Raw genomic sequence first — 24,001 nt, 5'->3', positions numbered from 1 at the left:
GGAAAGAAAACCATACCTACATAAAGTAGGACATAGTAGAAGACAACTAAAATCTTGCATCATGTACGTATCATTACAATAGAAATATATTAAAAACCAATCAAGATACAAAAGACTAACACGTGATATTTATTGTGAAGGTCCAAGGATATGATGTCTTGAATAATATCAAAACATGTATGTACGTTAAGATAATTGTTGTTGAGTTTTATCTTCCACTTTTCTTCTTCTTCGTGTTTGAATGCTTTCTTCTTTTTATGTATTCTTCCTCATCTGATGAACTAGAAGAATGAGATCTCTTACACTTTTTCCTCCGAGCCTCTGCTTCTCTTCCCGAGCCATTGGGAACCTTGGATGAGGAACAAAAGATATAATCACCTGCTCTCGGCCCATTAAATTAGGTACAGGAATTTTTACTTGTCGAACACTGTCTCAGTCTAATTTTTAACTTACAAATGTGATGTGAATAACATTAATGGGCAAAATCATCCGAACATGAAATGATGCTAATCCAGATGCAGCATTGCTTGGATGAAGTTCAATTTAGAGTACAATCCCTATCGCATTGTCATGCAGTCTCAAGGAACGCTTCACACTTTGCCTAGCAGCAAAATAGTGTAGCGCATATCGAGTTCTTGCACCACGAGCAACTTGCAAGGATAAAAGTGAAGGTCATAATGAAGCAATTGCCTCAAAGACTGATCAGAAATGCCAAGGGCAGCTATGTGCTCGTGTGCACAACACCGAGGATATCATAAAAAGGACCGACTTATTGCCTTGATTTTTTTGGGGCTCATCTTGTGGACTGTTCCACCAATCACCTCTATTCCACACTTCCATTTTTTAACCACGGATCATTTGATTGCTGGCCAGGAACACAAGCTCGGACAGCAATATTGGAGCGCCCATAGGATGCTCGCTGTGTGGCGATGATCGAGCTACCTATAGAAAAGTAAGCCTCCAAGGCAAATGCATTCCTTCATCCAATGCATTCCCAGGACCCATTTGTACACCATCCAACAGTGGAAACCACAACGCTTCCAAGCTTCTCCTTTTTTTAATTATCACTGAGATTCTTGAAATTATGAGTACTAGTATTCGAGTTTAGTGATTACTCTAAGGGTAAATGCACAACATTCGAGAAATGCCCAGTCACAACTGCACAAGAGGAGGAGAAAGTTTAAACGTATGGGGAAATTCCTATTCAAACAGGAACCTATGCTATGTATTAGTGCCAGTACAATTTCAATTATCTGCGACTCTTTTGGAGGAAAAATGAAGAGAAATTCATTAATTCTAAATCTCTTTCTTAAAAAAATAGATTTATTAATTCTAAACTTCTTTCTTTTTAGAGAAAAATTGAAGTTATTGCTAAGACGACTAATGATGGCATACCGTTAGATCTGCTGAAAGGAATGAGATTAACAAAGGAAAAATAGTTATCCAGGAAAAGTCAAACCACGTTTTACTCATGGGTTTATAAATATACAAAACAGACAGTGGGAGTAGTTTTCTTTTTTAGAAAATCATCAGATAATATTTTTACTTTATACCAAGAAAAACACATTTTTTATTAATAACCTCATTCTCTTATCCACATCACACTTTGTTTATTCAGTGTGTTGTTTCCCATTCCATAGCTGGCCTGCTCTCAGGCAAAATAGATGAGCAGAGATGACTTTGAGCTCCTAATTGACTGCAAGCTGGGGGAGGGGGAGTGAAAAGGCGAGAGCAGCTACATGTTTCTGCCTGGTCGGAAAGTCATCAAATAGCACACTTGGTAGGAATTAAGAGAGAGGCCCGGCCCTATCACTTGAATTGGTTTGACCCTGAAGAAAATAAAAAGTAATCAAGAAGAAGTTGCAACCATCAGATGCCAGCTTAGATGTACTTGCTTTTCTGCACGGTATGGAGAACCCAACTTGTGTATAGCTTTCATGTGAGACAAACTGCTCACTTGGTAACGTCATTAAGTTCTCGTTTGAACCACGGAAATAATAAAAATATCGTAAGCCATTAAAACGCATATTTTGTCATTTAAAGAGTGATGTTGTTTCTTCCTTTGTGTTGAGGCTACCCCTAGAGATGGGACATCATGGGATGATTTTATCTCAATAAATTGGTGGGAAAGATAATGGAACCAAGACTGTAATTACATGAGGAAATATCACATCCTGAAACTAAAATGAACGTTGCCCATCTAGAGTGGCCTGAACATATATCATGAAACATTGAATACTTTTCTTCTTTATAAAATTAAAAATTCAGCCAACCATGGCCATATATACAGGGTGTGGTGCTTAAATCCAGACAAACACGCATTTCCTCGCCGGGTAGGCATAACCTTCCCCAGACTTCTCCGAAGCATTCTACTTAGCCACATTATTGTATATAGTTGATCTGGGGTACCCGAAGAATTGAAATATAACGTCAAGTGCAAAAACTTTCAATAATAGTGGCTCTTCGATTGTACTACGCACTTGTATATAAGTTCTCGGCCATTTTAAGATTATAACTGTTTACTAGATGCCTATAGCTTTCAAGAACACCAATCACGACCTCCAGTGGAACTACGATATGATGGAAAATTCAAACTGAAATTTGTCCAGATTCAAGCGCCTCACTCTGTATACATGCTCTTTGATATATTTCGACACATATATGTATGTGTGTGAGTCGCGGTAGTCCAGTGGGTAGAGCGTTGGACTGCTGACCGGAGGGTCCCAGGTAAGGCACTCTGGGCACCTGCAGCTCCACCCAAGCTACAGGGATTTTTTGGGTACCAGGTCCTCCTGGGAAACCATAACCGGCACAGGGAAAGGAACTGGCCCCCCTACCCTGATGTGTGGATTTCACACGCCATATAGGGCTTAGTACTGGGTGAACTCTGCCATCACGTACTAAACTGACCTTTGGGTTGATTACTGTGTCTATGATTTTTTTTATATGTATGTGCAGGAGACCATTGTGATAAGCGGCACTTATTTGAAAATATTCACACTTCGTGGCTGTAAAATGGGCCCAGTAAGTCCCCGGTGAACATTTTTGATGCTCAGCATATGGGGCTTTTATTGTGAAGGAAAGACATACTTTTCCGTTGATCTTTGGATGCACAAGTCCTAATGAAGCACCATGCATTATTATCAAAGTACTGGCACCTTTCATTTTCTGCTGTAGGCATACTTTCACATGACACTTTCTTTTGTCAACCATTGCCATTTTGGCGGTAGAATTTCCTTCACCTCCAATCAAGCTTTTTTCTTGTGCTGGTAGTCAACAGCGAGGATGCCTCATTTCATACAGAAATTTTCATCTACAACAGAAATTTGGAAGGCCCACAAAGAATAGTGTGAGCTGTATTTTAATGCTCATTACTTAGGGAAGAAGTGGCTCAACACTATTGGGAAAATGTCATTAGCCATTCAGTAAAATCGATTTGAACAAGAGAAGCCGCCATACCAATGCATACAGTCATCTACACATGCAAGCATTTAAGACAGCACTTTAGCACAAAAGTTTATGCAGTAGCCTAACGCGTCATCAAGTCACCGAGGGCAAAATAAGCTGTGTGAGAACTGGTGGCAGAAAGAGGGAGGAATCAAAAGCAGAGAATTCTAGTGCCTTCCTTGATAGATCATAGTTCAATAACTTTACACTAGGGCAACAGAGCCAAGAGACTGTGACAGCCTTATATTTGAAAGTAAGGATTTATCTTTTGAGAAAGAGGTGAATATCACAAGAGTTCAAAATCAGCCTCACTGAATACTGTGCCAAGCAATCTTTTCTTCGATCAATCAAATTATTTACTGCTAGGAATTATAATAATATGAGGCACTCACTGAAAAAGTTCACAGGATCCAGTTTCTTTGGGAGGAGATGATCAAATGGTTTCATTTAATTTACCTATTAAGAGCATCTCAAAGGAATGCCCAAGAAGGGTAATTTGGGTGAACAAATCCTATTTCATGCAATATATTCATTAATTGAGTTAAATGATAAATTGAAACGGGCACAAAAGAAGCAAGGTGGAAGATGCAGGGCAAGGGCATGGAAATTTGCCGAGGACGGGTGAAATTGGTGTGCAAGGTTAATTCATTAACGAGAAGTAAGAAAGGAAGATGTGCTACAACTTAGAGACAAGGCAGGTAAGATAATAGTTTAAACAAAAAAGATCTAAGAAAGATGGAGGGAATATATAGAAGGACTTTATAGTAAAGAACTTAGAGCAAGGTTAGACATAGAAAAGGAAAATGACGTAGATGAAGATAGCTTAGGTCTAGGCATACTAAACAATGAGATAGAAAGGGCATTAAGAGAGACGAAATCAAATAGGGCCGTAGGGGTAGACAACATTCCTGCAGAACTACTAAAAGATTTAGAAAAACGTGGTAGGAAGAGGCTATATAGGCTGATTCATAGTATCTATGAGGAAGGAATCGGGCCGGAAGACTTTGTGAGATCAGTTTTAGTTCCTATTCTGAAAAAGGTTAAGGCTACATCATGTGATGACTATAGGACAATAAGTTTGATATCCCACGCAGCTTAAGTTGTTCTAAGGATCATTAACAAAAGGATAGAGAGTAGGTCAAATGATTACTTAGGGGATGATCAGTTTGGGTTTAGGAAGGGGAGAGGTACGCACGATGCCATTGCAGTGATGAGATTATTAATCGAGTGGAATATAGAACACAACCAGGAGGTATTTGCCTGTTTCATAGATTTTGAAAAAGAGTTTGATAGAGTGAATTGGGAAAAACTAATGAGTATATTGCAGAAAATAGGAATAGATTGGAGAGAAAGGAAGCTAATCCACAACCTGTACATGTCTCAGACTGCTCAGGTGCGAGTGGGGAATGGGGAGTCCAGATGGGCAGTGTTAGGAAGAGGTGTAAGGCAGGGTTGCCCATTATCACCGTTGCTGTTCAACCTGTATGCAGAGGAAATGATTAAAGAGGCATGGGGAGAACTGAAGATAGGAATGAAAGTGGGCGGGGAATTCATAAAATCAGTTAGGTTTGCTGATGATAAAGCTTTAGTTTGTCAGCCAGCCAAGGGGTTGCAAGCATTGCCGAGTGAATTGGAAATTCATTGAGGCAGGTATGGGACAAGAATCAATATTAATAAAACAAAGGTTATGCGATTTTCTAGAAAGAAAAAGACTATGGTTAACATGAATATAGGAGGGCAAAAACTAGAGCAGGTAAAACAGTTTATGTATCTCGGAAGTGTTTTGGACCAACACGGTCAAAGTAGTAGGGACATAGGGAGAAGAATTGCACTATACCAAGAGGCTTTTTTACAAGGAGGAGGGAGTTGACGACAGGGACGTTGAGTAAGGATGATACGAGAAAAGAACTTGTAAGAAGACTCATCAACACTTTGATATGGAGCGTAACTATTTACGGCACAGAAATGATGTCACTGAAAGAGGAGGAGAGACGTAGTTTGGAGGTTTATGAAATGCGGGTGAGGAGAAGGATGTACAAGGTGAAATAGACCGAATGGAAAGCAACAGAGGAAGTCCCAGGTATGGTGGGTGAGGAGAGGGGACTGTGGGAGAAATCCTAAGGAGGCAGGAAGAATAGATGAAGGGCATATTGATCGACAGTGGGATGGTAGTAGTAGTAGTTTTTAAGGGAGGCGACCGACAGCTAAGGTCATTTGCACCATAGGGGATGGACAGGAAAGGATGAAGGGTGGAGAGAAACCCGGTGCCAGCATTAGCCTACTCTTTACGAAAGGCGCCAAGGGGTCTGCAGTTTAACGTCCCATCCGACGGACGGCGTACTCACTCCAAGTGCCCTCCACAAAGCACCTCAAGTAGGGATTGAGATACCTCTGAAAAATATTCAACACCGCCGGGATTTGAACCCGCACCCTCAGGATGGGAAGCCAGTACGTTAGCCCCCACACCATCTCAATCCCCGACAGTGGGATGTTGAAGGCTGTAATAGAGAGAGGGGAGAATGTTAGGCAAATGAGGAAAGGGCAGGAATAGGATAGGGACATTGGATGGGATGTAGGAAGCACACAGAAATGAAGGAGGACTTAATGTAGAGCAGGTTGCTGGATTGTGTTTTGCTAGGAGTGATGAAATATTTATTTAGTAGCTGTGTCAATCCAAAACCTACCTTAACTGCTGGTAGATTGCTAAATATAAATATACATATATATAAACCATAAACACAGTAATCAACCTGTAGGTCGGTCTGGTAGGGATGGTAGAGTTTACACAGTACTAAGCCTGACGGCGTGTGAAATTCACAATTATCAGGGTAGGGGGGGCCAGTTCCTTTCCCTCTGCCGGTTATGGTTTCCCAGGAAGATCTGGTACCCGAAAAATCAAATAGTTTCGGTGGAGCTGCAGGTGCCCAGAGTGCCTTACCCGGGAGTCGAACCAGGACCCTTCGGTCAGCAGTCCAACCCTTACCACGACCCAGTATATATATTTATATATAGCATTTGGACGGCATAATAGTACACAAAATAAAATAGATAACACGTAAAAGGTCTCTTGTATTTCGTGTTCTATTGTATCGTGCTAATATTATATTGATCTCATGACTGCTTCTACTTCATCAATACATATATACAGCGTTCGTCCGGAAAATAAGTGTACTGATTTTTTCCCGCCGCTCCAGGCGCGCCCAGCACCGCTCTGACGGGCTGCGATTGGAGGGAGGTATGTTGGCAAGCGACGCTGAAAAAGGCAGTCGGCTCTGAGCTGTGGTGTAGTGAGGAGCTCTGTTAACGCGAACCTCCACGCTCGACCCACGTCACGGAACGCGATGCCGAAGTTTTTGGAGCAGCGTTATTCCATCAAATTTGCGGTAAAGCTTGGGAAATCGTCTACCGAAACTGTCGGTATGATTAACCAGGCTAACGGGGAGTCAGCCATGTCCAGAAACATGATCATTCGGTGGCACAAGATGTTCTTGGGAGGGCAGAGAAGAGGTCGAGGACGAACCACGGCCTGGACGCCCATCAACGACGAAAATGTGCGAAAAGTTCGCGATGTACCGAACTCTGATCGTCGTCTTAGTGTTCGGATGATAGCAGAGCAGTTAATGTGCCAAAAACAATAGTGCACGAGATTATTAGGGAGCAATTACAGATGCGAAAAATGTGTGCAAAGTTGGTGCCGAAAGTGCTCAGTGATGATCAAAGACTCAATCGTTTGGAAATCGCGACACAACTTGCGGATCACTGCAAAAATGATGCACATTTTTTAGAGAACGTTGTTTCTCCCGAAGATAAAGAGGAGTTTGAAAGGAACGCGATACGGGACTTTGGACGCCGTCAAAGAGGCCGTGACGACGTGTCTTCGAGAGGTTCCCGATGATGCCTTCGCGGGAACGTTCCAGGAATGGGAACGCTGCTGGAACAAGTGTATCGACTCACAAGGGTCCTATTTTGAGGAATATTAGCTTAAGATATGTAAAAGTGTAATAAATTTTTTTTCCTGAGCTCAGTACACTTATTTTCCGGACGAACCCTGTACATGCACAGACACACAGGGTACAGAACCATAACTTCCTTCGGAAAACATTTTGCATTAATAATTTCAGCTATGAATTCCTTACGTCTGATGACGAGGTATCATCATCTGTGAGACTCTTCATGCTCTTTTTCTTCTTAGCCTTTCTTTTTTTTTTCTCTTTGCATACTTTGGTCTTCTTCTCCTGGTGGAAAATTCAAAAAAAGATAAATAAGTTAACACAAGCAAGAAGTATCAAGCGCAGGAGTTACACTTTCTTCAAGTAAGTACCATTTTTGAATATGGCTGCGGTCACAGATGCCTTTACAGAAGTATTTGTCCATTTTCATGTTTGTGCACATTTAAATGCTTCAGAAAAATAAAAATTCTGCCGATTCTGAAATAATCACCGAGATTCATTTCCTGAGGAAACAAGACGCAAACGCAGTCGAAATTGAATCGGCAGATTAGCAAAGTGTATGGAGTAAACCTTAAGATCGATAGAATGTCAATAAATAGGGTTTGAGCATTTTAAGATGGCCATACTAACATACATGATTAGACACTAAGTGGGCAACCATCTGTCATTACAGGAGATTTGGTGCAGAAAGTAGATGCAAAAGTTAAGGAAAACAGAACTTTCATGATTTCATTATCGCCTAAATAGTTTCTTCTCATTTTAATGACTACCCTTAATGAAATAGTGTGCAGAACACTTTGATTAGAATTTGTACTGTCTGGGGTAAAAGAAATTACTATTGAGGGGTGCATAAAACCAATTGAAGTAGCCATAGCTTAAGACTTTCCTAAATCAGCACAGTGATGAGTTTTGAAGCCAAAGCGCCACTGGCAAGGAAACATGGGTGACTCAGAACCAAAACAGCAATCCATGGTATTCAACAGCATTCAACATCACCCATGAAATTAGTTTGAGCAAATGATTTCAGTCCAAAAAGCCACGCGCATTGTTTTCAGGGATAGGCAGGGGATGTTGCTCTTGGAATGTTTGCCTCAGGGTGGCAACGATAAATTCCAAGGCACATTGTGGGACCTTAACCCGAGTGCATCGAGCAGTCTAAAACAAAAGGTTAGCTTCATGGCAATCAATACCTGCCCAAATGTAGCATCGCATCACATGGTTGCGAGCAACTTGATCACCTTCCCCAAAGCCCTCACCTTGCAACTAACACATGTCCTTGCACTTTCATAAGCACCTTGGGGGACTTCTGCCCCAATAATGCCAAAATGGCCATTCTGCAGTGGTTGGGACATCAGGTGGCAGATTTCTTATGAGAATGGAAGTTAATGTGCAAAGTGCCTCAATGTTGGTCTGTATTATTTTGAAAAGCATATTTGGATACAAACTTTCATGTTTCAACTGAATCGTTTTAAAAAGAGCACCTGTGTTTTTTATTTCAAAATGGTACTTACTTATACAAACAACCCTATATATCATTGATACGTAGAGTAATGAATGAGGTATAACAGTATGAATGCTTCAGTTGTGGTTAAAATAGATTTTTTCCCTGGTTTAACTCTGTGAAATTCTGAAATGATGAGGGTATGATCATATTGATATTAAAAGAAGATACACATATCAGGTTTATTAACCCGAAGGTCGGTTAGAGATGTGAAGTTAGAACTCACCCAATACTAAGCCTTTAACTGCATGTGAGTTCCACACATTAACAGGGTGTTAAGGGGTCCCAGGTCCAATCCCTCTACTTTCCATGGATTTCCAGGATGATCTGGTACCCAAAAAAATCAAAGTTTTGGGGAAGTTGAGGGTGCCCAGAGACATTGCATGCAATGGAATGTAGGCTCCCCAGCCAATATAACAAGCACACTACCTCGACCACTCCGCCCCAACAACATAAGTGAGAAACCTTTACTTATATTATCCTTGGGATATCTTCAATTAATACCTCTTAGTGAGATTCTTGTTCATTCAACTAAAATCGCAATGCAAAACTATTAGTCTTGGTCAATATTAAATTATAAATCCTTCAACCATGGAGTGTCTTTCACACCACAGCAAACACGTAAAAAAAAGGAGGGGAGTATTGAGATTGGTGTGGTGTTCATCCGAGTTTAACAAATACCATCAATTGAAAACCAAAATTGGAAAATTATCATAGGACTTCCGTTTTTTAAAAACCAGTAAATCACACAACACATTCCCCAATTTCATAAACAACTTAGCACTTCACAAAGCAAGGCATGCTAAAATTGATGAACCACACTGATCTCAATATTCCCCTTCATCTTAACTTTTATTGTGGTGCAAGAAACCCTTGACTGCTTGAGGAAATATTTTTTGCGACAGTCAGTCTAAAAAAGTAAGGTCAATTTATTCTTTCTATTAGTTTCTGGTTCAAACATTATACACCCTTGTATTTGGTTTGTTGCACCAAAATTTTTGCTGAACAGCCATTGTTTAGGGGATTTAAAAAATAATTCTGTTTACTTCATTTGTTGAAATTTTCCCAACTTTCTAACCTTGCTTTTGGAAAAAACTTAATATCTACTATTAGTATCTTCCTTTTCAGGTAACACACTTTTTCTCTCAAATAAAGAATATTTATCAGAATTAGGTACTTACTTGTTAGTCTGAGTTGTTTAAATACCTCAGCAAGTGAACGAAATACTCAACTAACTGACTCTCTTGCAAATGTTTAACGATTATTGGCATTTTACTTCAGAATACAGGTTAAGACGTACAAGCATGATGAAATGCAACATCTTTTACATTTTTTCAAAGCTTGATCATTTTCCAAATCACTGCCAAATACAATTTGATTAATTATGATGTCCCACCAGCATCAATATTTCAAATTCTGTCATTCATTCCTCTTATAATTCATATCCCCTTTATTTACACACTTGCAACATAATTAGTCCACAGATGATATTTCCTTTTTTCATTCTGAAAGGAATTTGGGTCAGCAGCCCCCAAACACAAAGCTTTCTTCTTAAGAATGAGTTAAACTGATGACTAAAAAAACAATGATTTTGGAGAAAAGGAAAATTTGTTTAATTTCACTCAGTGTCTTCAGAAAATGCAGTGAGCATAATTCACAAAACAACCATGATTGCATAGCTTGGAAGGAACCAAACCCATGTCACCCAATAAACGACTTCAAAGCCAGAAACTCATCATTACATGGAGTGTGTAATAACTGTAAAAAAACTTTATAAATTCATGTTTTAATGTCAAGCTTTAATTTCAATTTTTTCTTAAACACAAGAGCTTCAGGGGCTCAACTACTGGACTAACAACTCAACTAAGTGATAAGTCCGTCTCTTGACTTACACAAACCTTTGACCAATGTCAAGAGGCTGAAACAATCCCGGGCCTTGCCCAACCCTCAACGCATATATTACGACCTGCAATCCCAGCCCTGGTCTCCTTGATGAATGAATGCAGTGAGTGTAAGTCAAAACCAACGCTGAAAAATACAAGCTTTCATGTGGACTCCACTCCATTCATCTCAATTTGCCAGGATTCATATATAAACTTCAAACTGGGCATTGGCAATAATATGTGAGACACATTTTCTTTCCCAAATTTGGAATACAAATAGACTCCACGTACCTTCTTTTTCTTCTTCATTTTTTTCTTCTCAGTTTTTGGGAGCGAATTGTCCTCCTGACTTCCAGCGAGATTCAATTCAATCTCACGCCCCTTCTTCTCAGACACTTCACCATCATCATCGTCTGGTAGCAGGTCATAAATTTTACCATCAGGGAGCTGTTATTTAAACAGAAGTCTGACGTTAAAAAGTGAACTATTACTTGCTATCATTTAATTAGGCTAGTAATGCCAATCATTACAGTGCAATTATCATTCCTATGGCATCTATGTGTCATCATAAGATACTCAGAATTGCCAGTTCATTTTGAAAATTGTTTCCAATCCAAGTAGCATGTTATGGTCAATATACTGCCACATCATTTGATGCACGAGTCTCATAGTGGTGGGATAAGAGCACTGGTAATTACATTAATTTTATTCAACAAATTGGTCAGCAGACATAACACAAGTAAGATAAAGTACAGTACTGACAAAACAATTATAAAACAAGAACATGAGACCAATTTTGACAAATTATCCAATTTCAAATACAAAAGAAAATAGGGAATAAAAAGGTGCCATTAAAGCAACTGGGAAGAAGTGCAATGTGTCCAAAGAGTCTTGGACAGAAGACACAGGTACTTTTGCTGGAAATTCTCTCTTTTATTTGAATGTCTTTGGTTGATGTTATTTTTATATTTCGTGGTATATTATCATGAATTAACGAGGCAGCATGATGGAAGCCTTTTCGATACATGGATATAGTAATCTTGTACAGTGAACTCTCGATATCACCTGTCTGCTATTGGATGCATGTTGAAGCACAATTAATAAAAAAAAAACAAGGATAACCAAAATACATGGAGGCGCGCACACACACACGCGCAAAGAAACTTTTCCAGATATTGTGAAACTGCTGGAGATTTACAGTACAGCTCAATTCCCTGAGCTTAATGGATGGCCTCAGCTGGGCGTTTGGGCCAAGTGTGATGGCAGGGAGCCTTCAGCTTCCACAAACATACCACGATGGTGGCATGGCTAGGCAATGGGGAAAATGCCATTTCGCTGCACGCAGTGTCATCCTGGTGCACCATTCCCCACCATTATCACATGTGTTTGAGTATCCAAATTACAGATACTTCATCATGGTAACAGCAAACTGTCAACATGGCTCACAGGGAGCACAACTATGCATTAGGGCATCTGACATTGGTGCACTTCCCCTCGTCAATCCTGTGTCTCTCCCGCCTTCCTGCACTTCACCTATTTGCTCGGCCCATGCACCGCCCTCGTAGGGTGACCTGCGTTCTGCTGCCATGGAAATGAGTGTAACCATTGACATAGCCGCCAGCCTTCAAATGCAAGTTTTGGCAAACAGGCCTCGCAGAAGCACAAGAGCATGACCCTCACCATGTCTGCTTATAGGACACCATGTATTACTCAACAAATTAAATGTCCTTAACATTTCATCTAATCATACATATATTTGCCATAAAAAATGTCCATCTCTCACACACAATTAGCTAGCTTCACTCTTATTCAACTAGAAAGCATCACAACATCCACACAAGTTACCATAAGTCACAATTTCATTTAAAGGCCCAATGGTAATGGGTGTAAGACTTAATAACAAATTACCAAGGGGATCAAGATGGTGCGGGGGCTAACGTACTGGCTTCCCACCCTGAGGGCGCGGGTTCAAATCCCGGCGGTGTTGAATATTTTTCAGAGGTATCTCAATCCCTACTTGAGGTGCTTTGTGGAGGGCACTTTGAGTGAGTACGCCGTCCGTCGGATGGGACGTTAAGCCGCGGACCCCTTGGCGCCTTTCGTAAAGAGTAGGCTAATGCCGACGCCGGGTTTCTCTCCACCCTTCATCCTTTCCTGTCCTTCCCCTATGGCGCAAATGACCTTAGCTGTCGGTCGCCTCCCCTCAAAACTACTACTACTACAAATTACCAAACTCTCATTGAAAACCAGTGATAAATAATGCCATTTCCAATTGAAACTTGGGGAAACTCCATCTAATCAAGTGCTATTATTCAATGAATGAACTTTTAAATGACAATCAGTTATGCGGCATTGTGTTTTAACAACAAGCTTCAACGTAAATGCTCTTTTTTAAGCATTTTTATAGTGTCGAAATTTTGTACTTTTGATCGAATATGCCAACTCCTAATCTCATATGATTTGTTTGGTCAGTGGACAGTAACATATTACTATTCTCATTCTCCCACAACAACGGACGGAGTCCACACCCGCCATCACTATCATTAACCTGTTGTTTGCGGGTTCCTGGTGAGGGCCCCATCTGGGTCCTTGCTGTTGGTGTCGGAGTCATGAGAGGTCAGAAGTGGTGTACCCAATCAAGAAGTCACTTTCTTACCATTAAACGGGTGTCTCATCCCAATAGAGTGATTACGAAGGTTGTTGTGAGAGGCCAAATGGAGGGTGTGGGTTGACACAAGATAAGCGTGACCACCCTCAAGTGGTGACGGACTTGGGGGGGGGGGGGGGGGCGGCGGCTGAGCGTTGCAGCCAAATGGGCATAAGCAATTCTTAAACCGTGCACACGTTGGAAAGCTTGCAGTTTCCAAGGGTTTGTTACTTACAAAGGGATTGTTGACGGCCCACCAAAGGGAAATTATTACTTGCTGACGACAAGTGCTTGTCGCCCCTGATGACATGGCAGTCTCCCATACCATGAAGCTTCCTAATTTTTATATTCGTTTTGCTGTTCTCGCGCCGGCCTTAATACGACTTCGAGAAAGGAACGAGGTCGCAAAAGGTTACCTCGGGCGCGAAAAAATTACTGTAGATCCTGATAACATTGGAAATTTTGGTACAGGCCACACCTCCTCCCTTTCTAGGTTCGAGGAGAAATAAAATAATCCAATCCTTCATGTCCTCCGCAGTGTGCTGGGAAATACTTCATCCCTTTGAGTTTATCTGCGCACAAGAGTTGGACGACATCCCAAGGAGACAACTTCCATTAGACGTCTTCAGAGACATGACCTCCGGCAGTAGGGTTCCGCCACATATTCATCAAACCGTAACTATTGTTAATTTTCCTCTTTTTTAACTGATGCGTCGCTCTTAGAAGTTCACTTTTATACTTCAGCATAAATTTTATCATAATTCAAGGGCTGTCGACCGACAGCTAAGCTCATTTACACCAATATGGATAGGAGGGTGTAGAGAAACCAGTCGTCGGCATTGGCCTACACTCATCGAAAGGCGCCTAGGGGTCCGGAGTTCTAAAAGTGCTCTCCACAATGCACCTCGAGTAGGGATAGGGATACCACTGAAAAATATCGGCCGCCTCCAGGATTCGAACCCTCTGGGTGGGAAGCCAGTACGCTAGCCACCGCATCATCTCGATCCATGGGCAATGTTGTCCCATCCAACCAAAGAAATAATAAATATTAATCTACCTTAAAGCAATCTCTTGACATGTGCCCTCTCGTTCCACACTTCGAGCACGTTGTATTGAACACAGCCTCCAACTCGATCTTCTTTTTGGAGTTCGGTAAGAAAGTTTTCCGTCGTTGTTCATCCAATCTATATCAAAAGGAATTCAAAACTTTAATGTGTACGTGAAATAGGACGACCAACACACTTCGCAAAATAGTTTCCACAGGATTTCAACTCCCTCAGTGTTGTTCCGATTGAAAATTCTACATTTAAACTATTTAATAGTCATGCGTTGAGTAACTACTATTTTATTATTTTAACTAATTTATTTATAAATTTATAATTAATTTTAATTAATTTAACTAATATTTTATTATGTCCTTTAAACTTTCAACCTCTACAATCAATAACACTCACTGTAATTGTACACCATTAGGATCCAAATCCTTTCCACTACCTTGATTGACGTGTTTCATCGATAAGCCAATTTTTCCATTCTAAATTGTAAAATCTGGGCATTAACAAAAAAATCTTAGATATATTATTTCAGTGATCAACTAAGGAATAGCAATAAGTGGAAAGATTACTTGCTGTGACACTGATAACTTTACAGTATACTTTGTCCCCGCGGTTAAGAACATCAGAAACATCGTCGACGGGAGCAGATGACACTTGCGATCGATGTATTAGTCCTTGTTTGGATATCCCAGGTATTCTCACGAATGCTCCATAGGGCTGCACAGTTGCAACCTAAAAAGTAAAATGACACCTGTCTTAATTAGATAAAAGTCCATAGGCTCATCATAACATTCACACAAAAATGCAATGCTAAACGCTAACTATTTACCTCTCCGATGAATATTGTCTTGACAAGATGTTCATGTTCTGCCATCGCACAAATCTTCCTTAATACATATATTCGACGTAGCTTCAGCAAATAAACTTAAATGCACCTTATAAATAAATTATAATATTACATATTCACTTAAGTTTAACGCTACGAACAAAATTATTGATACTGTCAAATTTCTTTTTGTTGACAGACCCCTTTCCGCATATACCGCATGCGTCTTCGCCGTTCCTCTTCCTAAGTGTATAAAAATAATTGGGTAGCGTGCAGAGATCTCAATCAGGTGGCGTTGGCCTAACATTCAATAGTTTACGTACACGATGATAGGTCGTGCTGATTACTCAAGTAGTTAATATTTATTTCTGAATGGACAACGCTGAGGAAAGTAACAAATCTTTATTTTCCGTTGTTTCTAGCTGTCTTGCAAAATTTTAATGAAAAGACTGGAATTCATTGCTGCCCTCTCGTGGCATGCTCATATTACAGTTCAAAGTTAACCTCAACTGAGAAGTGTATGACAAGTAACACTTATTATTTAATTATAAGCCACTGAATTAAGCTGCTGTAGATCACATAAGGGCAGAACACACTATTTGTGCCCTTAAATTCATGTGAACTAAACTCATGACTCGTGAGCGCAAAACGCTTTCATGAATGCGTTTGAAAAAAGGAATCGATGCATCCTCCTCACTCTGTCTGCGTGTTTGAGACGTGACGCGGAGACGCTTTTCCTCCATGCGGCTACTATTGGAACTACTGATGAGCCAACATCGACACGCCCTCCTTGGCTGAGCTTTCCATGCTTTTCCGCAACTGCTGAACAGATGACATCAGAAATTTCTGGTTTCAAAACGTTGAAATTTGGCGGTATGGAATTTTTTAGTGCGAACATGTTAAACATTTTTGAATTGTCTGCATATCTTGAATGAAGGTCTTCATCAAAAGGTCGCATTTATTTTCAATTTAAACAGTTCTTGTGTTTACAAATTGTATTTTAGTCTCTAATAGAGGTGATAAATGCAATTTGGGTAGTATTTAACGTTAAATACGCGCATATTTTTCAGGTGTCGGTGAACATGAAAGATTTCAAGGATGCAATTTTATACCTGAGGAAAGTCAATAAAACTTTCCTGTTTGAAAGAGAGGAATTGTTGTGTGCCTTTAAGCATATTTTTTGCCATGGGATGCAGGATGGGCTGGATAACGAAGCCATTAATACTCTTGTGCTTATGCTGACTACAACTAATTTGCGTAATTATCTGGTTGGCATATGCTGTTCTATCAAAATATATTTTTTACTAATAACTCACTTTTTGCAGCTCTACAATGTTTCGAGGAGTTAGTCAAATGTTTGATCCCTAGGATATCCGTTCCGCAAATAGCTGTCTCGGATATCATTTTGTGGCTTTTATCGAAAGAACCCGACGTCACGCCCGCAAAAACAGCCTTTATGTTACGGTGGTGTACTGGTATTTAAAACTCTCTTATCATGTACTTAGTTACAATGATCTTGGTATTCTGTTAACGACTTCATTACTTTATAGGGGCCATTCGAAATGGTTTAGTGGATTCGAATAAGTTTGAAGATTTGTATGAACTTTTCTTCAACATGATCCGTAACCCTGGAATTGTAAGATGTGAACATGAATTGCCATGGTACCGTTGATTAACTTAGAAATATTAAATTTTATGTTATTTCTTTAATTTGGATTTCAGGAACCCCAAGCGTGCTCTTTTATTCAGTGTATCACAAAACATTATCTTATAACAAGGAGGCACATTCTGATGTTGATGGAACTGCAAAAATCTGGGAAAAAGTGTCATTTTGATTCGCTATTAGGGTGAGCTGATATTACTGTCTTTATACTTCATTGTAATGTTCTTTTCAAAGGCATTGACATAAAATACCCGTCTCTAAAGGTTAAAGTTATGTTCAGTTGATTAATTTGAGGTGTCGCTGTTCTCACTATTTGCGTTGTGTTAAGAAAATTGTGTTGGTGTTACCTCCAGGAGGGGCCAACTTCTTTCTGAATTGAACATTTTAATGACAATTTTTCTAATGCTGAATGATTTCAGTTTACTGAAACATATGAAACCAAACCTGGTACCAGAGTATGTGACTGTACGATATCAGCCACTACTGCCATCTTTAGAAATTTACGAGCCTGGGTTTCGGTTGGCTAAAGAGAGGTCCCAAAAAAATTCTTCTGTGTCCATGGAAGTTATGAGCTACTCATCAGCGCGTCATGAAAAAGTAAGAATATACGTTTAAGATTTTGTTTAAAAATAGACTTGGGCAAAGCCCACTTACAAAGTGACATCAAATCATCAATCGTTTCTCTTGTTCTTATGTACACATATTGTGTCATTGCTTGCCAGAATTTTCCTAGAACCTATGTGTGTATTTTCGTGGACTGTTAGTTTTGACACACAACAAAACATGGCTGATGAAGATTTTACTTCATTTCAGGCACTGCCAATCCCGAGTATCATTCCCCAGATAATTTACTCAGATCTCTGTTGTAATCACTCTCAGGTCTACAGATTGAGTGACATTGACAGGTAAGTCATTAATTTGCATGAATATTAGCGTACATTATTCTGCTAAGGTATAAAGGATTAATCTTGTAAGGATATGAAGAAGCTTACTTTTTCAAAACTGATAGCAATAATCTTATTTTATAGTGATTACTCATAAAAATTCTTGCCAATGTTGCAAGAAGTTCACATGGTGGCTCTTTGTCCTAGATACATGTAGTTGTGCCTGATGTTCATCCTTTATGGTGCATGCAGCATTTTAAACGCATTGTTGGTTAGGTATCTGAAATTTTTGTGCCATAAGAAACACGCATTGAACTCACTATTGTAACTGAGTTAACGATTCTCATCTTCTGGCAGTCGTCACTCTTTCGTTTTCTTTTTCATTGGTTCCAAATACTGGGAAAATATCTAAATTTCCAATTTGATGAATGTTATGGAGGATGGAAAGACAGAGCCAAGGAGGGAAATGGGGCAAGCACTCCACGAGTTAGGTCTCCTCCTCTCATTAGGAGAAAATAATGGATGGCAAATGCTTATGGAGTGAGGTGTGGTGCTGTCCTTGCAGGTGGGAGTCCATTGGTGCATGCTCTGTGGATCTGGAGATGCCCATTCAGTCACTTGCCTTGCTGCGCTGCTCCTTTGGTGTGTTCACCCTTGCGTTTGGTGGCACAGACATCCAGATGAGGTTCTCCCTTAACTTGCAAAGCAAGTTGTACAGTGGTAATGTTTCCAGGATCCTCTACTTTGACATTTTCAATGGCATTCAATAGCCTGTGTATGTGCAACCTCACATTCATTGTTTCCAGTGTTTCTGGATGCAGAGAGTGAATTGTCGAGATGGAGGCCAGAGGTGAGGCTCAGGAGTGAAGGGCATCTGCTCCGTCAGCTCTCGACCCTGCAAGAGTACTTGAACCAGCCCATCCCAGTGGTCTCCAGCTTCCTTTCCAAGTACCTGCCCTTGTGGGACGGCGACACCCATCGTGTTCTCATCCTCCGCTTGCTCTCCTACCTGCATTTTGCAAATTTTGAAGGTTGGTGACAGTGGTGCTCTAAAATTGAACGTAATTTTGTACAAAGCAAGTTCCCTAATAGCAGCACAGAATATTACATCATGTCCTCCTAATACCCTGCTTCTTTCATAATAATCAGCAGACATTGGGCAGGGTCACAGACTCAGTAGCTAGGACACAAGGAGTCAGATTCTCAATCTCAAAAGTTATCAGCTTCCTGGGAATTAGATAGAGCGGTTACCACCATTTACATACTGGCTGACTCAATTGAGTTTTTGATACCATAGGTTGATTTGAACTTTGAAAATTTTCAAAAAAGTGCCCTCAACTTCTGAAGAAGAAGGTGACAAAAGGGGCAGTGCCATGGGCAACGCATAAGCAGACCAATTGCTTGCTAAGGGTCTTGGGAGACCATCTGGTATTAATAGGGGGTTAACGTCGATAATGTTCCATTACTCACATTTGGTAAACAAGTTGGAGCAACCCTATGTGGGGGTTTCCTGTCCAGTTTGAGACTGATGGGTTATTCTATAAAATCATAAAATAATTTTAATATTCTAAATTGACCATACCTGATACCCTCATCAGCTTTTGTAATGATCAAGCCCTCTCTTGGGAAAGTTTTTAAGCCAAGAAGAACATGAAATTGAAATTTTCTTTTGTGTGTGTAAAAAGGAGCTAAGAAAGTGTCAGTTATTTTATAAAATAAAATAAATTTTATCGCTCCCCAGACTTAATAAAGTAAAATGTAGGACAAGTCAGAGAACAAACAATCAGCTGTTTCAGTGTTTTGAAGACTCCAGAAACTCTCCCACACAATAATAGCATTTATCTGTGAGACAATGCTGGAGGTATTCCTTAAATGTACCCCTAGAAGGAGCAGTTGCTATGCCTGGTGGCAGCTGGTACAAAATTTTGAAGGCCACATGAAAGGGACTCTTTATTAAACATGGGAGTGTCAGAAAAAATAAGCGTCAACACTCTCTCAAGTATTATGCCCATGTACTTGAGCATTGGTGATTTGTTGTTTCATATTATCCTTAACGTACATACATAGGTAATGAATACACAGACAAGGTAAAGTTAGAATTTTCAATTCTTTAAAATGAGGTTTGTCATAAGGGTATTTTCGCTATAGACCTGATACATCTTTTTTGCATTATAAAAACTCTACGGAAGCCAGTTGATGCTCCTCAAAAAATAATTCTGGAGCTCATATTTGACTGAAAGTTGCTCTAGTAAACCATTTTTAGTGTATTTAAATCTATAATTATTGTAAAATTTCTTAGAATAAATCTGCTTTTTCCCAAAGTAGAGCACAGGCCATTGGTATGAATCCATCTGTTTAAGGACTCGTCAATAGACAAACCTAGACTCTTGGTGCTGTGTCCCCACTTCTAAGCAGTTGGCCTTTCAAGCAGTCTAACGGAGACAGTTCCCTTTTTTTGAAATTGAATATAATTTGTTACATTGAATATAATTTAGTACATTTACAGGCAGTTAGTTAACATTAAACCATTTTTCCAAAGCAATAATGAGCTACGAAACTTAGCTTGCAATAAGTTAGCGTCCTTGTGACTCATTGCCAGAGTTGTATCGTCTGCAACTCTGGCAATGAGTCACACACACGTGAAAGATTATTGAATATACCCAGAGAGTATTCTTTTGACTCCCAAGATTATTGACTCTTAAGATTTTAGATAAATTAATCAATATGAACCGTGGTCGGCAACTGTTAATATCATCCTCATCCCCTTTTTTTATGAATACATTTTATCTTTGCTATTTTTAGAGTCTGGAAACTCACCATTTGTGAAGGACTCATGTATTATAAATGTTAAGGGTTTGCTTATTGCCTCTGAGCTTTTTCGACAATCATAGAAGGGATATCGTCCATTCTGACTGTTGTTTACTTTTTAGGCTCATGTTGCACTTCCCAAGACTTCATCCTCTGTTGCAGGAAAGAACCATGGAAGACATCACATGCTGGTATAGCCATACATCAAATCTATCATTATTCATTATTCCATTTTGTAAGTTCAGAGGCACATTAGTTGGGTAATTAATTGCAAACTCAGCTACTTGTTTCGGATTGAATGGACCGCCCCCCTCCCCATTTTTAACGTTAAAATTCCTTTCTCATGCACCCTTCCCCCGGTTATGTTATTAATGGCATTCCATGATGTTTCAGTGATATTGTCAGGTTGGCTGATGACTCGGTTATAATATGATTTCTTTGCATGAAGCAGAAAAGACTTATACCCTTAATTATGGCTCTGGAAGTAGTTAATGAAGCCTGGATCATCCCGTGCATAATGCCCTTAATTCATTGCTGGCTGCTCTTACCTCATCTGTCGCCATGCACTTAGTTTTATTATAGGCTTTCGCAGGAACCAGTCCTCTAGAAAAGCATACTTCAATGACAAGTTTTACACTGCTTATGAAATAAACGTATGTTTCTTGTACACCCTTCAAATCGTACAAGGTATGCCATTACATTTGACACAATTGCTCATGGAAAGAATTTACACTATTGATTGGGTAACACCCTTGATATTTCTTACACACCATTTCCTTTGACTTCCGGATAAATACAATATGCGCCTAATGGTCAGAAATGCCTAATTCGACAACCTTTGAGTGATCATTTTCAAATTCCAAAGAAACTGCGGGAGATGCCGCAACAGTAACTTTTAACGGAGTCATCCGCTAATGTGCATTTTAATGCAACAATTTCAGAGCGTAAAAATCATTCGCCTTGACTGGGACTCGAACCCAGATCCCTCAATATCCGGTCGAGTGCTTTAGCCACTTAAGCTACCGAGGCGTCCTTTTAAACTCTGAAATTTTGGGGCTTTTAAAGGAACTAGATGTTATGACGAAATGCCGTACATACAATGTCACATGCATTCGTAGTCGTGCGCGAGGCGCCACTGTCCACGAGGTTAAAAGCCAACTTTAAACACGTATGGTGTTTTCCCTTTGACAAATTCCAAAGAAACTGCGGGAGATGCCGCAACAGTAACTTTTAACGGAGTCATCCGCTAATGTGCATTTTAATGCAACAATTTCAGAGCGTAAAAATCATTCGCCTTGACTGGGACTCGAACCCAGATCCCTCAATATCCGGTCGAGTGCTTTAGCCACTTAAGCTACCGAGGCGTCCTTTTAAACTCTGAAATTTTGGGGCTTTTAAAGGAACTAGATGTTATGACGAAATGCCGTACATACAATGTCACATGCATTCGTAGTCGTGCGCGAGGCGCCACTGTCCACGAGGTTAAAAGCCAACTTTAAACACGTATGGTGTAACACTTAAGTGGAGATTAGTGACAACAAGATCGATACTTTTGGAAGAGGTTGCAGTTTCACTGGTTGGGGAGCTGACAAGTGAAGCACAGAACTGTACAGACTCAGAATTACGCCAAGTTAAGTGGACAGATTGATTTTGGGAGGGTATATCAATATTGAAAAATGGACTAGTTCAATGCTGTGAATACAACAGAAAGATATAAGGAACAAAATACACTGTTGAATGCCACCCTTGCTTGGATTGCATCACTAAATAATTTGTGTTTTATTCAGAACTTAATTGTCGTGAAAGCATAATGGGGCTGATATTTCCCCAGGTTGATGGGGAAGGTGAATGGAATCATTAAGACACGAGATCATTTCATCAGGGAAGAGTGGATGTTTAAGGACTGAAAGAGGAACCGCTGAAAAAACTAAAGTTGTCCGTATGAATGACAACGTATCTGAACCTGTGCATGAAACATTATACTATGATATGAGCTCCGTAGACACCACTTGTAATCCATCTTCTTCTTGACTGCTGACTTATTCAAGAAGATTGTTAAGGCTGGTGCCATAAGAAATTGTATTGAAATTGGGAAAGGGTGTCACAATAAATGTGCCTCTTAACAGTGGTTGGGGCATGATCAGGAAATGATGCACAATCTTTGGCAAAATTCAAAGGTAACCTCAGCCATAGTGTGATTATTGTCCTTTTTAAATATTTTATCTTCAGAAGTCTTATAAGTGTGGTTGAATGTATTTCTGGACGTTACTTCACGACATGTATTAAGCTGAAATTTCTTGTCGAATTTTCATGAAAAAGCCAAGGATTGATGAGAAGAGTTCCATTACAAAGCTAATAAAACCAATATGTTTCTTTCTTATTCTGGGAAAGATCAATCACAGTCGTAGTCATGATGGTGGGCAAAGGATAAGGTGAGGGAATATTCAGAGTGAAAATATAAAAGTAAATTGAAAATGGTACAGGGTTAGGAGGGAACAAACCGCTAAACCAACATACAACAACAAAAAGCGCTCTAGCGAAGGTGTACTTGATAGCATTGACCCTTGCCCGTCGTAAGCACTCGAAACACACAGGGGTTACCGCCCGCCAGTCACTCTTGACTTTGGTATGTGTAAAAGCCTTCATGGAATCTCTTCCGACATTAGTCCTGTAACTGAGGGGAGAAAGGTAAGGGAGGTGTCTGGAAACTGTCTCCTAGTGCGAGTAGTTACCATTTTTGTTAATTCAACTTTCTTCCTGAGGTAATGTTTAGCTACTGCAATCATGAATTATCATATTTTCCCATATCTAACCCGCACCTTATGTATAATGCGCACGCAGAACTTTGTAGTTATCATGAATTTTTATAGATACCCTGCACCCAGGGCTTCATAGTTATCTTGAATGTGTATAGATGCCATACATCTGTATTATTTACACACACACACACACACATATATATATATATACTCACACACACACACATATATATATATATACACTCACACATTTGTATATTATTATTATTAGGTAATCTAGCGGTTAAGTTAGGTTTTTGGATGGACACAGCTACTAAATAAATATTTTGTGATTCCTAACAAAATACAAAATTCAGTATCCTACTCTACATCAGACCCCTCTTCAGCTCTGAGTACTTTCTTCCTCCCTTCATCCCATCCAACATCCCTATCCTGTTCCTTCCCTTTCCTCGTTTGCCTAACATTCTCCCCTCAATTACAGTCTTCAACATCCCGCTGCCGGTCAATACCCCCTTCAGCCACTTTTCCTGCCTCCATAGGATTGCTCCCAACAAACCCCTCTCTTCGCCCACCATACC

General features: G+C 39.9%; 2 protein-coding genes across 6 annotated transcripts in view; one reads left to right on the top strand and one right to left on the bottom strand.

Annotated features, from left to right (window-relative positions):
- Positions 1–59: 59 nt before the first annotated feature.
- LOC139689263 (zinc finger CCHC domain-containing protein 17-like) lies at positions 60–15,780 on the bottom strand. Of its 4 annotated transcripts, none has more exons than XM_071586308.1 (7): positions 15,313–15,770; positions 15,053–15,234; positions 14,883–14,962; positions 14,486–14,612; positions 11,073–11,228; positions 7,584–7,682; positions 60–349 (listed from the first exon to the last, which is right to left on the bottom strand). In XM_071586308.1, exons 2-7 carry the CDS (start codon positions 15,113–15,115, stop codon positions 209–211), a joined length of 666 nt encoding a protein of 221 aa, XP_071442409.1. In that variant the 5' UTR covers positions 15,116–15,234; positions 15,313–15,770; the 3' UTR covers positions 60–208. The 4 variants fall into 4 exon arrangements, with proteins under 4 accessions (XP_071442409.1, XP_071442406.1, XP_071442408.1 ...); XM_071586305.1 differs by having other exon boundaries at positions 15,057–15,215; XM_071586307.1 differs by having other exon boundaries at positions 15,053–15,215; positions 15,313–15,769.
- Positions 15,781–16,168: 388 nt separating this feature from the next.
- Positions 16,169–24,001, top strand: part of LOC139689262 (centromere protein I-like) — a 27,932-nt gene continuing 20,099 nt past the window's right edge. Inside the window, exons 1-9 of one of the 2 annotated variants that reach the window (XM_071586304.1) lie at positions 16,169–16,260; positions 16,380–16,566; positions 16,635–16,784; positions 16,860–16,945; positions 17,032–17,156; positions 17,392–17,569; positions 17,786–17,877; positions 18,422–18,573; positions 18,663–18,887. In XM_071586304.1, coding sequence (XP_071442405.1) covers positions 16,392–16,566; positions 16,635–16,784; positions 16,860–16,945; positions 17,032–17,156; positions 17,392–17,569; positions 17,786–17,877; positions 18,422–18,573; positions 18,663–18,887 — 1,183 coding nt within the window. In that variant the 5' untranslated portion in view covers positions 16,169–16,260; positions 16,380–16,391. Of the gene's footprint in view, positions 16,261–16,379; positions 16,567–16,634; positions 16,785–16,859; positions 16,946–17,031; positions 17,157–17,391; positions 17,570–17,785; positions 17,878–18,421; positions 18,577–18,662; positions 18,888–24,001 lie in introns of both variants that reach the window. The other variant, XM_071586302.1, reaches the window with a different exon arrangement.

This window comes from Hetaerina americana, unplaced genomic scaffold, assembly GCF_022747635.1.
Source record: "Hetaerina americana unplaced genomic scaffold, ioHetAmer1.1.p SCAF_217, whole genome shotgun sequence".
In the NCBI taxonomy this organism is placed as follows: domain Eukaryota; kingdom Metazoa; phylum Arthropoda; class Insecta; order Odonata; family Calopterygidae; genus Hetaerina; species Hetaerina americana.
The sequence above is the reverse complement of the archived record's forward strand: the minus strand, read 5'-3'. Positions and strand labels throughout refer to the sequence as shown.